This window comes from Molothrus aeneus, chromosome 4 (genome assembly GCF_037042795.1).
Source record: "Molothrus aeneus isolate 106 chromosome 4, BPBGC_Maene_1.0, whole genome shotgun sequence".
NCBI lineage: Eukaryota > Metazoa > Chordata > Aves > Passeriformes > Icteridae > Molothrus > Molothrus aeneus.
The window spans coordinates 19793342-19810654 of NC_089649.1; the positions used below are offsets into that span (position 1 = coordinate 19793342).

The following is a 17313-nucleotide window of genomic DNA, read 5'->3' on the forward strand; positions in this document are numbered from 1 at the left end:
GGGATTTTTCATTGCTTTGACAAAAAAAAAAAAAAAAAAGAAAAAAAAAAAGAGAGCTTGATAGCAATTCTTCTGAAATAAATCAAAATCCTGAGAAATACTGGGTTGAAACTGGGGGATGACACAGGAAACTGAAGCACTGGTATTCTAAGCACCATGGAACCAGCATGTTCATGTGACTTTGGCTTACAGTGCTACATCATCAGCTCCCACTGTCCACAGATGGAATGGGCACACAGTTGCAAAGATCTATTTCATGTTGGGCATGAGAGTACCAGAAAGGCTGCAGAAAGCCAGAAAGGAGCTCAGTTCACCAACAAGTTGGAAAGTTCATCCTCCTAGGGTCTGTGTCTCTTTTTGAGCATACCAGTAACATGCATTATGTGGTTGTGCCTAAGTTTCCCCACTTTCAAAACCAATAATGACATTAACCTGTTACCCAGAACATTGAAAAGGGTAGCTGCAAGTCAAGTTCAAAGTCCTACTCAAGACTAGAGAACCTCAAACACAAAACCACTTCAGGTTAGAGCTAACACTTGATCCAAAATAACAAATAATAAAACACAATAGAAGTAAAACCATCTCACATTTAAATCTTTATATTGTATGGAAAAATATCCAGGCAGCACACGTCTAAAAATAGACAGTAGACTGTACTTCAGCAAAATGAGACCTTATACAAGACAAATTCATTGCAACTAAGCCATCACTGTATATCCCAGCACTTTAGCAACCTTGGAACAGTAATTCCTCAAAGGGCCTCATGATTTCCTGTTAACCTGCTGCAGCCCATTATTAATGGCTTCATTCACTTTCAGGTTGCCCTTACAACAGCAAGTTTATTAGCCTACAAACAAATCTGTCAGCAAAGCTGCACCCAGCTGCAGTAACAGCCCTGCTTTTCTCATTCTTCATGGTTTTTGAACAGACTGGGCTTACATTTTCTGATTTTGCTCCTCCAGTTCCTTCAAAGGAAGCAACACAGCTTGAATGCTTCCACAGGGAAGGGAAAGGTGGTGTTAGAAATCATCACTAATTTAGAAATTCATTTTTAATGGGTTACATTTTATTTGCTTCAGTTGAACACCATTATTTACAGACACAAGTTAATAAAACACATCACAAACCAATAAAATTTCAACAGCTAATATTTATAGGTGCATAGTTCATGCTCAATTACTTTTTTTTATATGTATAATACATACACATATATATAAAGCTCTCACAATAAGTCATCTCTGCACAGAAAGAATAGTCATAGGAAACAAATAAAAACTATCAGAAACAATATCAAATTACTGACAGCCTATCAACAAAACATGTACAGAATTAGAAATAAGCAGTAGACACTTAGGTGTTTTTACTTAATATTTTCTTTTTTAACTTTTAAACTTGAAGCCACAATATCCACAGCACAACAATGATCCTGCCAACCGGCTTTCATTTCAGCAGGAGGGGAATGCTGAAACAAGGTGGATGCAGTCACAGATACTCCAATCATTGCTGATGGAAGACTTCAAAATACACCGTAAAAACTGTAAAAAAATTGAACAACCGGGCACATTGGAACTCAGCACTTGTACAGGATGGGACGTCTTGAGGAGTTGTTAGATTTCAGGTGATAGAAAGGAAGGAAAGGACTCTCATGCTTCAGGCTCATAGTCTTGATACTCTTCCTATTGAGGGAGAGCAGAAATCAACACTGCTGGTAGTTTAGATAAAGACATCCTATTTTCTCTATTCATACTACTCCTGATGGATTCAATGCCCAAATATTATGGATTTTCATGTGACCTGGCTATGAAATGTATTTGGATTTTGTCACATTTCCCAGATTCTGTACCTTACAAGTCATGGTACTTAGAGGAGAATTAGACTTGTACAGTGATTAACACATCATTCAGCTGATGCTGCCAGGAACTCCTGAGGCCACCCATGATAATTCACTGGGAGAGGAAGGAATACTGCCTCTGGGCTGAACAGCACACTAGGTGCTGCAGATCCTCATCTGAGTCGGTAAATCATTTAAAGGCATGTTTAACTATGGCCACATGAGCAGCATCCATAATTTCAGTGATATTCAAGATGTTACCCTCAAGCTTTTAAGTCTTTTATTGGATCATGGCCTAAATTTTTTATACCTCTCATTTTCAGTCTTATTATCTGTGCTACCATAAAACTGCTAGTCCAACTAACAGTGCATCATGCCAGACATTGCAGAGAGGTTGTTCATAAAAACCAAAAAAAAAATTTACTCCCATAATTGCATTAACTTAGGATCATGCTTCACAAAACATGATGCAGTGGTGAGTGGCCAAGCTACTCAAACCATCTATGAAGATGGCCAAGCTATTCAAACAATCTATGGCTTGTCTTGCATTCCCTATTAAACATACAAAAAAAAGATTCCTCAAAACCCAGGCACAAGTGTTTTGAAGCACAGAAAATAAATTCCCATTTAATTTCCTTACTTATCAAAAAAGCAAATAATTTTCTGACTCCCAGCACTATACCTCTGGCAGATCTTGGCCAGAGAGACCATGTTTCTGCTGTGCCCTTGCAGCTCCCAGCACCAGCCTGGGCCAGGCTTATGTGACTTGAGCATGCAGCCTCCTCCTGTGGCCCTCTCTTACATGCGTTCCCAGCAAACACCACAGCAGATTTACCTCTGGAGGCATTTCGTAAGCCTCGTTCTCAGGATCCACAGGAGCACCTGTATTGTTCACTATTCCCTCCTGCAGGAAGCCTTCTTCATTCTACATTTAAAATAGGGAAAGAAACGTGAGTGACTGCTCGCCTCAGCACTCCCACCAAAGTGTGACTTTTCTCCCCATCAGTGGCTGACTTCTTGGCTTGCCCTTTGGTTTTGGGATATTACCAGGGGTCATGGAGAGTGAGGGGACATGAACTGCAGACAGATCTTCCCCATGTTTCACAGGGGTATCCCATAGGAATGACAACTATCATCTTTTTAAATAGCTGAAACCTCATTTTTCCCTTGCCATGGACAGGCCAAGGAGTCAATCTGAATAAAAGAACAGTACCACCACCAGCTTGCAGAATATCTTGGGAAAATATTTTAATCCCAGAAAGGCTTTGGTTGAGTCATGAAGCAAACCAAAACAAGGTGTTTTTGTGCCTTAAGAAACCAGTCTGGAAACAAAGTCCTGCACAAATGGTTTAAGTATCACATTAAGTTACCACATTAATTCATGTTTAACTGCTTTGGGGAACACAGTGGCAGCTATGCAAAAGTGCCTGTAAAAACAGGCCAATATCAAGACACACAAATGAAACAGTAATTCAATTATTTATTTTTTTAATGTTATAGACACATCCACCCTCTCATAAACCATTATTAATTTTAAAGTTTTAGTCTTTTCATATTGCAAAAAGGGGGAAACATGCTGCTTTTTTTCTTGTTTTAGAATCTAACTGTACTGGAAAATGCTTTTTTCCCTTTAATGGGTCATATCTTTACATGCTCTCTTATGTCAACCAGCATGTTACTCTATGCACTACTGGTATATGATATATGGTACAATACTCTTACCCAGCTCCTTATTACAGAAGCACTTCTATTTTATACAGCAATTTTAGTAAGAGACCCTTGGAGTTTACAAGATGGCAGTGGTGTGAGGAATAACATGCTGAATAAGATTATTAAAGGAAGTTTATTATTCTCCTAGAACTACAGATGCTCTGACCATATGAAACAAACACAAAGGAAAAAATCCCCAACATTTCAATTGGGCCACTCCTCTTTGTAGTTGTTACTCCAGAAGTTCACAGAGAAGCATGAGCTCTGCCAGAGCAGAAGATGTTGGCATTCATCCTGAACTGTAAGAAAACTGATATGAAAACAGGCAGAGTGTCTCAATGGATCTATTGTGACCATGCTGACTTATAACAGGTGTCGACCTAGACAGAAACACACTAAAACCAATTACAGACACTCAGGAAGGAATTAATTTAAAAAAAAAACCACCTGCAGGCTGGTAAAGCAGACAGAAATACAAAACTAAGTAAATCATAAACCAGACTAATGAGATAATTCTTCAAAATCTACAAGTAAGATAGTGGTGCTAAATTAAATTTAGGATACAGACAAAATGAGGATAAGAGAAGCTAAACCTGAAATTCACCTCTGAAAGCTTAACACAAAATAGAATATAAAATGCACAAAAGGTGGCACTAAACCCTCTTTGCCTTCCCACATTATTTACTGTGCTCCCCCATTTGCCACATATGGCTCCCTCTGTGGTTTAACCAGGTGACCCTAGTCATAACACTCTGTTCCTCACTTTCTGCACCACCCCAAGCACAGACTGTGACTTCACCTGCCAGATTCCTGTTCTTCCTTGGATCTGTCACCTTTTGGATACATATGTAGGTACACATTTTTCATCCTATCATCCAAGTTTACGATGTACAGAATTTATATCCATAATACAGATTCTTCTCTCCAGCTCTTACTGCAGACTTTAAAAGGTGCAGCACGAAGAGATATTGGGTCCCATTACTCCTCTATGCTTTTTCCTTTGGAGGTAAGCAGCACAGTCTGTGTGGAGTCTAACTGTTCTGCCAAGCTCCCTCCATGCACGTGCCTGCTCTGAGTCAACACCCTGAGCTGCTCTATGGCATAGGCAACATGGACAAATTCCAAAAAGTCAAAGGACTCCAATGAAGTACTTGCAAGTACCTTTATTTAGGTATTTAATAGGCACCAGGTTGGTTTTCCAGAACTGCCAAAAATTTGGGGTGTTCAACATGAAAGGTAATTTTTCAGGCTTGAAAGTATGAGAAAAACTAGACCAAATTACATTTCTGCCTCATCTTATTAAAACCCTTGAGCTCCCCAGATGACTTGATTTCAGTATTTACTTACCTTAGCTTCTAAACACATTTTTAATAGCATTTCTCCCTGTTTGCTTTTATGAAAAGTAGCATCAATCCCTACTATCTTTGACTGAAATAGCCAAATAAAGTGTGTGATGCAAATTTTACAGAGGTTACTGTGCCTTTGCCCTAACAGACCAGCTCTAAAGACATAAAGCTCCTGCTGCATGCTCTCCTGCTTAATCCAAAATATAATTTAATTTCTGCTTCCCTCAGCCCTTAAGGAACAGCTTCAGCTAACAATCAGCTCATCAAGTAAAACTGTGCCCAAAATCAGGCTTGAGGGTGCACAAGAAAGCACATACACAGCTTCATGTTATCTGTAGCAGGAAAACAGATGGCAAGTGGAACTGCCAGGACCATTATTAATGACAAGGAAAAACACTTCCCAGCTGAATTTCAAATAAGAGCTTCAAAGTCTGTATGCTGTTTTTTTTGTTAGGAACCTCTGCAATGGATCTGGACTGTCCATCAGGATTATACTGAGACACAAGGCCTAAAAGACTGAAATTATCATCTTCCCAAGTCCCTTCAGCAAGTTCAGGACATAGGTTTCTCTACAGCTTCAAATAAAACAATCAGCAGCACTAGAAAAACACAACATCAACCACATTTTTCAAAGGAAGTAAATCATAAGCCATAGCAAACCTCCAAGGGAACTCCTTGCCCGGGAAAGGTTTATCGCCTTTGCCCAGCTGCAAACAGCACCACAAACACCACCTCTCATGCTGATGTCACTGCAGTTCAGATGAGGATGACATTACTCAAGGTCATCTGCTGCATAAAAATGCATAGCAAAGGTGACCACCTCACTTTAAATGGCGGCATGCTCTGCTTCTGATGTACAGCCCCCCAAAGTAAGGAAGGGTATCACAAAAGTAAACCACCACCCCCAGTAACAGAGCCACCTTAAATCATATTTTACCTCCTTTAAAACAAAGAAATGCAATTTTACATTGTCATGATCAGTAATGTCATATCCTAATTCAGTTATGGAAGAGGAAAACCACCCAAAAGACCAATTCTTGTCTTAGTATGAAAGATACATTTTTCTCTAGAAGCTGCAACCTCTCTCAACCACACTGAAGGGCATTTCCAGAGGGAAAGATTTTTTTATATTAGATCATCTGAAAAGCTCAACTAAAGCTTCTCAGAGATGAAGTCAGTTTTTGACTGGGGAGCATGAACTCTTGCTGGAAAAACACTTTTAAAAGGGGAAATTCCAACTCACTCAGTCAACAAGGTGTTAGAAGAATGGTGAGGTGAGTACTTCTGCTTGTCCCCTAAGGATTCCCTTAAGGAGAAATGAATACCCACCCATATATCAGTTTGAAGCATGGTCACTCTGGTTATATTTTGACTCCAGGAAGTCTCATGCCCTCCAACCCCACGTTACAGGAAAAAAGCTTTTGTGCTATCCCAAGCAGAGCAGACCACGCTGCCATTCTCAGGCATTAATAGGGGTGCCACTTTGTGCTATCAGCACTTCTGCCTGCCTTGCTAAAGGCATGTGAGAGCTGCACAAAGCCCATGTGCTGCCAGGCCACCTGGCAAGCCCAAGCACATTTTCCCCAGGAATATGTGGCTACGTCACATGGTGCATCCCCTCTCTTCCATGAGGTTCTCTCATTTCATCAAGCAACCTGTGTCCTTTTATAAACAAAGAGGAGATGGTGTCCCATCATGGTGAAGTGACACTTTTGCATGGCCCTAGGCACCAGCTCTGACTCAAAGAACAGGTATGAATGAATAGAAGTGGCATACAGGAGCATGAAGCAGAACTGCTGCTATGGCTCCAAAACACTGATTCCTCCTCTTTTACTGTGGGAATGAATCCTGCTAAGCTCTGTGCACAACCATGTGAAATGACCAACTTTTGCAATAAAACAGTAATCAAACTAATAAAAAACTCCTCCTGAAGACCTGGGCTTGTTAAAATACAGAATATTTGTCAAAACTTCAGAACTACTCCTTTTATGATGTAAATGCCACCAAATAGGTTTTTCTTATTTCAGTGTTTTTGGTGAAAATTGCAACCCATTCTTTCCCTTCACTCTCTTTCCCACCTCACAACACTCTTGGTGGAAGGGAAGAAACTGTTTAAGATCCCCTAGCCATGAAAAACAGACCAAGTGGTCGACTCCTGGGAGTGCTCCTATGTCAGCACCACATAGTGAAAGGGTCACCTTCAGGAGTGTGCATTCTGTCCTCTTGGTGAGCTGCTGGTGTTGTAATGCCAAGTCATTGCCAGCAGAAAAAAGGTAATTTACCCCAAGTCAGAGACAAGAGCAACTTCAAAAGGAAGAATTATAACTGTAATTTAGTGGCTGATCTAAACACCACACTTTGCCATCTCCCTGGTTAGTAATAGGTTTTTTCTCTCCATTACGAACACTGATGAAATCTTACAGTCATGCATTATTCCCATGATTGCTGGAGACTAATTCCTTCTGGAGTGATTCCACATTCTGAGATAAATAATCCAGGCTACCAAACTGTCTGCTCTTAGAACATTTATACAGGCAAGAGGCAATCACTCTGCAAGCCAGGAACCACAGGGGCCAGAAGAGACCTCCAGAAATTGCTCACCTAGAGCAGGTTGATCAGGGCCACTCCTGATCAGGTTTTAACCATTCCCACAGACAGACTCCACAACCTCACTGGATAACCTCTTCCAGTGTTGAACTAAATACACAGTGAAAATCCTTTTTTCTACACTGAAGTGGAGTTTCCTGCTTTTCATTTAGTGCCCACTGCTTCCTGCCATTTCACCACAGAAGAATCTGGTTCAATCTCCTTTACCTCCACCCCTACCAGGTGTTTATGCTCGTTGACAAACTCCCTCCCCCCAAACTCACATTCATGTTGTTTTGTGGTTGCTGATTTTCTGTCTGTTCTTGGGACCTCTATGGAATTTCCCATGCAGATATTGTGAGAGGACCTTTTCTCTAATTGAAAGCCCTACTGATGACAAATACAGTGAGGCTTGCTTCAAACAACTAAAAGATTAATGTAACCTGAGAAGTCATATTCCAGAAAAATAGATTATTAAAACTCAATGAGCACTGGTCACTACATCACTTGCCAGTCTGTTATTGAGTGTTTTATAATGTAAAACTGTGAACCAATTAAATTTGATTAAATTAAATCTGTGTAAATTAATCAAATTAAAACTGTGAATCAAAAAACCTATGAACCAAGACAAAAGGCCTTATTGAGAAAGCAATGAACTAGAATAGGGGGAAAGCTGGTTTACAAGATAATCTTCTGGAAAGTCCTTTGAGACCCCAACAAAATGTTCCATGCAAAGCAATTTTAACATAGCCCCATTTGTTATACACACACTCCAGCTGCTACCTGAGGGAGCTCAAAATAAGAAAATACACATCTAAAAGCATCATTACCTTGAAAAATTATCACATAGTAATAGAGTAATGCCTGCCTGCCAGCTATGGGCACGTACATCTTTGTGGGCCCAGATGTTAAATGAAGCCCAGCATTAGTGAATTATTGAATTTGTTGTTGTTACAGTCAGGATAATGGCACTAGTAATCTGTCTTTATTTATTTAGGGATAAAATTGTTTATCCCTAAAGCTGTTGGTCCCGTGCCTGTTACCGCATCCCAAACCTGTAACTCGGCAGGGCCGCCTCAAGCCCTTACAGCTGCTAACTCCATTCCCTGCAGCCTGACTAAGCCCATTTCATTTTTGTATTATCCACTTCGTGAGAGCTTCTGTCAGGAGCCGTCAGTCTTTACATGGCAGAGCTTAAAGTAAAATTTTGGGATTCCTTTCTTATACCCGCAGTGCAGCTATTATTGTTCCTGTGAAAATTTGCCTCCTGCTGCAAGTTGAGTAACAATTTGCTGTGCTTATGGGCTTAAAATTCCCTTTTGAAAAGAAAATAGTTTGCATTCCTTTTTCTCCAAAATATAGTCCACCTGGACACTGTACTGAAGTGAAAAAAATAACTGCCTTCCCCATTTGGTAACTCATTTTTTACAGATCTTTTGACCATAAAGCCCAGCTTATCTGGAGGGGAGAAAGACCCTCAAACAAAGAATACAACAAGAGGCAAAGCAAAGCTATGCTAAAATGGCCTCAATTCATTTACTTTCCTAGTCCTAAGACATATTTATGGAACTGACTGAGTTATACAGTGACAACTGAATTGCCAGGTCAGGTTAGGATGCTTCAAAGCTCCAGCTCGCTCATTGCAATAGTCAGTGCCTCCAAGACTCGGCTGTAAATGACAAAGCATCATCATCAGTCCAGTTGTTTCACTCCAGAGGTACAGAGATGTATCTGTGCACTATCTAGAAATAGACCAAACTGTTTTAAATATCCCTAAGCTGAACACCTAAGGAAATTATGAGAAATCATTATGTGGGAAAGAAATTAGCTGTTCCAGTGCACAATTCATTTAGAATACCAATAAAATGAGACTGTCTCCCTCCTTCTCCTCAAACGGAGAGTTGAAATGAAGAAGAGACATTTAATTAAACAAATAAATATCAGCATTAGCACAAATCCAATGAAGGCTAAAATAGTGCCTGCAAGTTCTACAGGCTGCATTCTGATTTGCATTTTTATGCCTTTCAGTTGGCAATGACAAAAGTGAGAAGGAAAACAACTGAGGCTTACAGAAAAAGGAATAAAGTGTCTATGGAAACCTGCAACCACAGGTCCACCTTGGTGTCTACAAATAGCTGGAAATAATTTCTGTTTGTAACAATCTACAAATTGTTGCAAATGCCTTGAAAAATAAATTTCACAATACATTGTGTACTGTGAATACACAATGTATTGTGTAATACACAATAGATTGTGTATTTTTTTTTCCTTTCCTTCCTTTAAAATTCCCCACTATTACTTGTACAGATGAGATGCTTTCAGAGAACAAGAGGAACATTTCTGTGAGAAATTAAATTTGCTGAAACTCAGATTCCTAATTAGAACTCCTGGAACGTGGCTATTTGCTGATAAATGAGGATCACATGGAGAACCTGCTCATTGCATGGACAAGAACAGAAGTTGATATGAGTTCTACAGCAACAGACGTGCATCAATTCCAGGTGACAAAGTAAGAGGCTGCCTAAGGGCTGAGTCAATGTGACATCAGCAGCACATGTGGATGCAGCCAGGACACACAGCTCTTTCAGCTTCATCCTCTCCTGCTTCCCAAATCCATGGTGACATTGAAAACTCCATGGGTAGGGAAAGAAAAAGCTAGAGCACATAATTTGGAAAGACTGAAGTTATTTCTAATTGCAGTATAGTGGGGGTGATGCTTACTAGACATCACATCAGAGATGTGGCCCAGATCTGCCTCTCCTCCCATTCTCCTGAACAAGGTAATAACAATAATTTGGAATAATAGATCTGCTCAAACAACACCTGTCACTATATGCAACAAATATCCACTATGAACTTTGTTATTTACATTCTCAAACATGAAATTTTGGACTGCAGTTCCACAGAAATCTTCAGTCAAATAGTACCACTAATTCCAGTAAGGATTTGGAAGAAGGGCCAAGGACTGCACTGAACTGTTTGCTCCATCTTACGCAGTATGAAGGAACAATAAACAGCCTGAGTTTATTTCTATTGTTTTTACTACATAACTGAGTAAGTGACTGAAATAAATAACATGCACCTCAAAAGGAAAACATGTAAGTAACTGTCACTTAGGCACTCACCAAATCAAAGATGATGGGCAAACAGTGCACAAAAAAGAATTATAAATCAAAGAGTAACATAAGCCAAAAATGTCACCTTAGTGCAAAAAAAAAAAAAATAGGAAGTCATTCTCTCATGTATTAAAAAGACTTATCCAAGCCTAGGGGGCCTTTTCCCGAGCACAGAATTCAATCTACAAAGTGCACTTGGCTGGGGATGTTGGGACATGCCAAAGGAGAACAGCAGGAATGATCACATCCTAGAACAGAGAGGAAAATTAAGGAATCTGTCAGACACTACGTCTGTCAGGAGATCCATGGGATTAGCTACACCCATCTGTCTCTTTCTGTAATGGAGGGTTCTCCATTCTGTGTGAACCCATTATCAAAAATGGCCTCCAAGGACAATATCTAAACATTACATTCATTAAATAAAACTAGAGCATAATACATGACCTTGAACAGATCACATTAACTAGAAAAATGGTACACATCAGCTGGGAAGTCAGCATAGAAATGAGCAATATTGGTCAGACTTGGCTCTACTAGGTCAGCAAAGATAATTTTAGATAGTGTGGTCTCAGCCAGAACTGCAATGTTATTTTACCATACTTTATGTAAAACAGTTTGAACCTCATAATCACATTTCAATGTTAAGTACATTTTTAGTACAGATAAACTCCAGAAGTTACTGTATAGATTCCATGAGTATATATTCTCTAAGAAAAAAATTAAAGGAGAAAAATTTATTTCCTCTTAAAGAATTCTCCAACTGTTACAATAAACAGTTGATTCAATGCTGTATCGTGTAAAACAGCAACCTCTAAACCATAGCTATTTCTCCTACTCTTAGAAAAAGTCCTTTACACAGAACTGCAGGCCCAGCCACCCTCTGGCATTAAGAACAGCATGAGTTCCCACTCACATGGCCCCAGAGAGAGCGCACCTTCCAGCTCTGCACCCTACCTATCTCCTGTGGCTGTAGGCACAAAGCTCACTCGCCTTCACCTCCAAGGAAATTCTTAAAGAAAGGGGAAGATTCTCTCTTCAGGTACTGGGAAGAGGGCAGGTTTTGCTCCCTTTTGCTTTTTCCTAGAGTATGAGCAGACAAGCTACTGCAATCAGCACTGACTCATTTGCTTGTACTCTCCAGCACACTGAGCACACAGGCGATCCAGTGGCAGGATGCCACCTTCAAAGGCTGGAATTGATTGACAGGACATGTTATGAATGAAGTGGTCACCCTTCAGTTATTATCAGTGAGCATCTCTCTAAATCATTCCTTCAATTCCAACCTATTATAGCACTTAACCCAGCTGGGGAATTTTCAAATATATTTCTTCTACAGAGTGAACCAGCACTTGTTCTGAAAAAAAAGACCACTTGCAACAATTATTTGAACTACAAAGGTTTCAGGAGTATTTCTTGCAATTGTGATCTATTCAGCAGCAGATCAAACACTACAAAAGACTCAAGAGACAGCCTGCATTTTAAAATTTATGCTCCTGAAGCGACACTCTTCATCTAGAAGCAAGTACACAACTATTCGGAGCTTTCATTTCAATTGGGAAAGGTTCAGTGGCACAGAACACAAACATCACGAACATCTCTTCAGCTTATTTTTCTCCCATAGAAGAAGAAATAACTCCTTTTAACTAAGTGGAAAGAATTTCTTAATAAATTTTACTTAGTATGGTGTAGTATGCATATACAACACTTGAATATTTGTGCTGTCTTTCCCTCCTCCCCTGCACTGCTGTTGCTATCTTTGCTTTTCCCTTCTGGCTTAGGTGCAAGAAAGCAGCAGACTGAAGCCTGCCATCCTCTAAACTGCATGAGAGTGGACTTCAAAGCAATTTTCTTGTTTCCCAAGAAAAATTCTGTTAGCTTGGTATAGCTTTCCCCTTCACTGAGCCATTTCCATACCTATACCTCTAAGTCTGAGGGCAGCCTGGGTTTATGAGCCCCTTTTCAGACACCTGCTGCTCTCCCAAAAGGGATAGACACCAGAAAAATCTTCACTACTACTTCACATATAAGAAGTCATAAAGACAGTAAGTTTGGATGGCCTTTGAGGAATCACCCAAGTTGTGCCTCTGTTTTAGGCAGGTTCAGCTTTCCCCAAATCACTCCCAACAGATGTCTGGGAAAAGCCACTTAAAAGCCTTAAATTAACAAAGGTTTAATACTGGAAAAAACATTACCCTGATTAATTTCAGTCTTCTCTGGGCTAACCCAGCTTTTTCTGCCTGTGGAGCATCCGCTACCCTGTACCTGTGGTGCTCATTTATGAGAACTGCAGACAAGTTACATCTTGCTAGAGCTGGGCTGTGACCACTTGCTGTTTGGAACAGAGTCAAGTGGAGCAGAGATGCTGCTCACCATGTTACTGAGAAGGAAAAGAAGGGTAAGCCCCAGTGGTGCCAAAAGTCCAAAAACTACCTGAACCAGTGTGAACTGGTGATGATCTCAGCCATAGATGAAACTTCAAAGGGGAACTGTTGCTGCACTGTTTTTACCAGAAGGAGCCTTCTATTAATAAACTCCGTTAAACTATTTGACATTAAAATGGAGAGCTGCTTTTAAAGGATCAAAGCATTAAGTGTTAGTTATTAGAATTGTTAAAATGACACTTTGCCTCTGGTCCTTTCTTATTTTTAATCACAGTAGCTCCTCAAACTTCACAAGCTAAGCAGGGGCTGCCCCTGGAATGCATTTAAGTCACAGTGAAGTTATCACCACAAACTGCTAGAATTCACAGGAAGTAGTCAGTGCTGCTGCAGTCAGTCCCAACAGCCACTAGGAACAAAAGGGAAATATCACTTTTCACATCAACTCTTCCGATTTGAGAGAAAGAATTCTCATCATACTCCAGCCCTCACCCTGTTTATATTTAAGCATACCAGAGTAAAAATTGTGCATACACACAAAGAAGTATGCATAATTTTTGCTAGAGGTAGCACATAAAAACAGTAGTTGAGATAAAAGAATTTATTCTGTTCACAACATCCAGAATAGCAAGTAAAACCACAATTCTGCCAGGAAGTTTTGAGTGAAATACTGCTAAGTAATTGCACTCATTACACCATCTACTTTGGGGATAAATAGGAAAAACTAAACCACTTTTCTTCAATTTCATGGCATAACAGTCAGCTACATGTGATTTATGGAAGTTCAGATGAAACTGAAGAAGAATAATTTCATGTATGTCACATCAATGAGATTGATTACCAACAAAACTTATTCTATGAGAGACAAGAATGCTCAGTTAAAACACAGGAGGAGTGAGAGAACACATGTAACAAATTGATTACAGTTGGTACAGCTCTTTCTTCTACAAGCCACATTTGCAGTTCCTGAACAACAATACACTGCCTGAAGCAATGCAACATTTCCTCCGTTATAATGAGAACCTAAATGCTGCTCTTTTGTATTTTCAGAGCTGAGGATGAAACAGAAAGACTGGCAAGATGAGTCCCTGCTTCAGAAGAAGATGTGTACTTATCATATGACTCCCTGTAGTTTGAAAACAACACAAAGACCTATCTGCTAGCAGCCACAGAGATTGTTTCTCTACATGTGCTGCCTGATGAACATTTGGATAGGAACCAGAGCCAGGTCTTGAGAATCACCCATGCAGATCCGAACACAAGTGACTTGAAAGACTGCCACAGCTCGATGCCCAAGTGTTTCTAAACACTTCAGCAGTACCAGTTGGGCACTCAGCTGGTGAGTTTATGCACAAATGTCATTTTAGAAATGACCCATACTGGAAAATACTTCTGTGGAATACAAGGCTAAGAGTAAATGTACTTTGACATGAACAAACTAAATGAAATTCAGCACTTTGCTGTATCATCACCTTTTAATAACAAGCTCCAAATAATTCTGTTTCAGTTATCTGATAAGTATTTGTGCATTCCCTCAATAGGGGTATTGCAATGGCTCTCATTAAAGTATGATAATTTTTGTAGTTGTTTAGCATAAAGCCAAATGATGTGCTTACTGTTCCATAACAAGCATTGTTCAACAAGCAGATTCAATGAGGAAACACAGAAGTGAAATAAGCAGTGATTTATCTTATACGTGTGTGTCATTTCTGATACAAGGAGACAACAAACCAACTGGTCCTTGTTCTGTGGTTTAGTTGCTCATCTGCCTGGAATTATCCAAGAAAGGCAGTGGCATTGGAAAAAGCAACAGCTGACTACTCTAATGTTATTAATCTCTTTCCCATACCTGGGGCAGACATAAATATGTGAAGTGTGGATGCTTAGTGGGCTCCATTCACCTCAAGTCATTTCTGCTAGGATGCTCTCTAGCACCCTCAAAAAGCTGTTTACAGAATGTCACCCTAAGACACAGAAGAAGAACTAGTGCCTCAAGTATTCAGAAGCATTTTTCTGAGTAGATTATTGCAGAAAAAAAGTTCAACACATTCTTTGCAACAAAACAACAAATGTAAACCATACTATGTGGCTGCATGGTATTTATTTGCCAGCTGGACTTAAACCATAACAAATATGTCAGCAATCTGACAAGAGAAGCTTAAAAATAACATTGCTACTGAAAGCTTAAAAGCTGATCTACTTCAACTTGAATTATTTTTAAACATTTAAATTAATCCATTTGATTCAGCAAAAGATTTTCAAGCATACACTTAAGCAAGTGGTTAGTTCCACAGAAGGCAAAGCTTTCACACAGGTTTAATACTAACAGAACAATGTAGCAAATCAAGAATCACCTTCAGAAATCCAAAGTGTTTCAAGTGCCAAAAAAACTAACTACTTAATATGGTAAGGTAGGATATCTTGGAAATGGGATGCAAACCACTTTCATCCAGTGAGACAGACTCAGCACGTATCCATCTGTAATCTCCCAGATTAAATCAGTGACAAGTGAGCATTTCTACTGTACCCTCATTGCAATCAGAGCATTAAGATTCAGATATAAAGAGACAGCATCCAAACTAAACGTGCTCCTAACACCAATTCCAACAACCCCATGGAAACCAAGAGTTAAGTCAAAGCAAACTTAGGAGACAACATTCCCCCAATGACTATTCACTGCAGAATCCCTTCAGCACTTGAGGCTCTTTTTTTTTTTTACTGCTGCTGATTACCCTGTGCAGGGGAAAAATGCTCCAGTGCTTTGTGTTGTGTGGGTGATGCTCCCATTTCCCAGCTGGGTTTGGTTCAACATTTATAGAAGGGATAAAGCATTCTGAATTGGCTTCTATCAGTAAAATGACTCAGTGATCACTGTGCAAGTGGGAGGACTTCAAGCATTTGACATCGCTTCTCACATTCTTGCTGTCACAAATGCAAATGTTGGGGAATTTAAACTCGTTCCTATCTTGTCATTTTAAAATCCTAAAGGGACCTTTGATCATTCAGTGGCCTGTTAAATATTTAGCAGTCAGGAAGAAAGGATTTTTTTTCCTTCTGTGATGGTTTAACTGGTTTCAAATCTAATACTGCTTCCTTTATGTGAACACAATGTATCAGCATTTTCCTCAGAGGAAAAAAAATCCCTTCAATTAAAAGTTGATCTGCCTTCTAAACTAATGAAAAAGGAAGACAGAAGTAATATAAACAGAAGACAGGGCTGTGAGCCCCACAAGCTACATAACCTGCATGCACCGAGCACATGTACATCTTGGGGACTTAAAAAATAAATTTTAATTACTCTGTGCTTTGCCTTGCAAATACTGGCTGGGGACATGCTCAGCTTGTTGAAGGCAGCACTGCCACCACCCTCTTCAGAGGTGTAGGGCTTTGATACGAGGGCAGCAATACCCCTACTGCACTTGAACCCCTTAATGCCACTGAAGCACACATGATTGTTTTCAGCCTAATACCCACCCCACTCCATGAGGAGATGTGTCCCTAACCTAGGAACAGGAATGAAGCACCAGGGAGCCCTGAGCTGTAAGCAGCCCTGTTGTGCTGGCTCAACCCTGCTCCCAGCCTGGGGAGAGAAGGCTCCTGGGGCCTCCCACACAAAGCCTCTCCCTCCCGTGCCTGTTAGCATGCCTGTTATATTAATGACCCATCTTCAGTGTAAAGCACCAGCTCAGGCTTCTCATTAATCACCTCAAGTGTGCTGGCTCCTGCAGTCTGCTCAGAGTCCCTGCTAATTCAGCCTTCAGCATTACCAACACGGGCAAGGAGTTTATGGGTCAGGCCCTGCTGCTCAGCAAGGACTCTGTAACTTCACAGAAAACACCTGACAGTCAGGATCTGCCTTTTCCAACCCAGTGTTGGGTAATTCCTGGATATTTTTTATGAGCCAAAATAACTGCTTTTGAAATGTGATTCTTAAATTACATGAGTGGCCAGCAGGCCACTGCTGGTGCATTCCCAGTGATAGGCTCAGACAGAGAACTGGCCCTGTACCACAGCCCAGTCCACCCTTCCTGTAGAAAAAACACTGACTAGCTTGTCCAATAGTATGAAAAACCTAGAGTAAAAAATGAATGTATTGTACTGCAAATTGATTTATCCTTCAGGGGAAGAGAAAAAAATTCTCTCAATATACTCTGAAAAAGGCTCTATACATGTTATGAGAAGGAGAAAGCCACTGATAAGAGCTGCAGGTTGTGATGAGAAAGCACTGACTTGTCATGGTGTGTGGGCACTTTCTCTTGTATCCCAGCCACCACTAGATTACATTCACAGGAACTTCTTTACACCTCTTTGGATTTCAATTACTGTTTCTTCATTATTTCTGTAAT

General features: G+C 40.1%; 1 protein-coding gene across 2 annotated transcripts in view; it reads right to left on the bottom strand.

The window, feature by feature from the left end:
* Window positions 1-1044: 1044 nt before the first annotated feature.
* SNCA (synuclein alpha) overlaps window positions 1045-17313 on the bottom strand; it is a 62947-nt gene continuing 46678 nt past the window's right edge. For both annotated transcript variants that reach the window (XM_066548971.1, XM_066548972.1), the window contains exons 5-6: window positions 2667-2756; window positions 1045-1676 (exon numbers count right to left, since the gene is read on the bottom strand). In XM_066548971.1, the coding sequence (XP_066405068.1) occupies window positions 1644-1676; window positions 2667-2756 (123 nt within the window). In that variant the 3' untranslated portion in view covers window positions 1045-1643. The remainder of the gene's footprint in view (window positions 1677-2666; window positions 2757-17313) is intronic.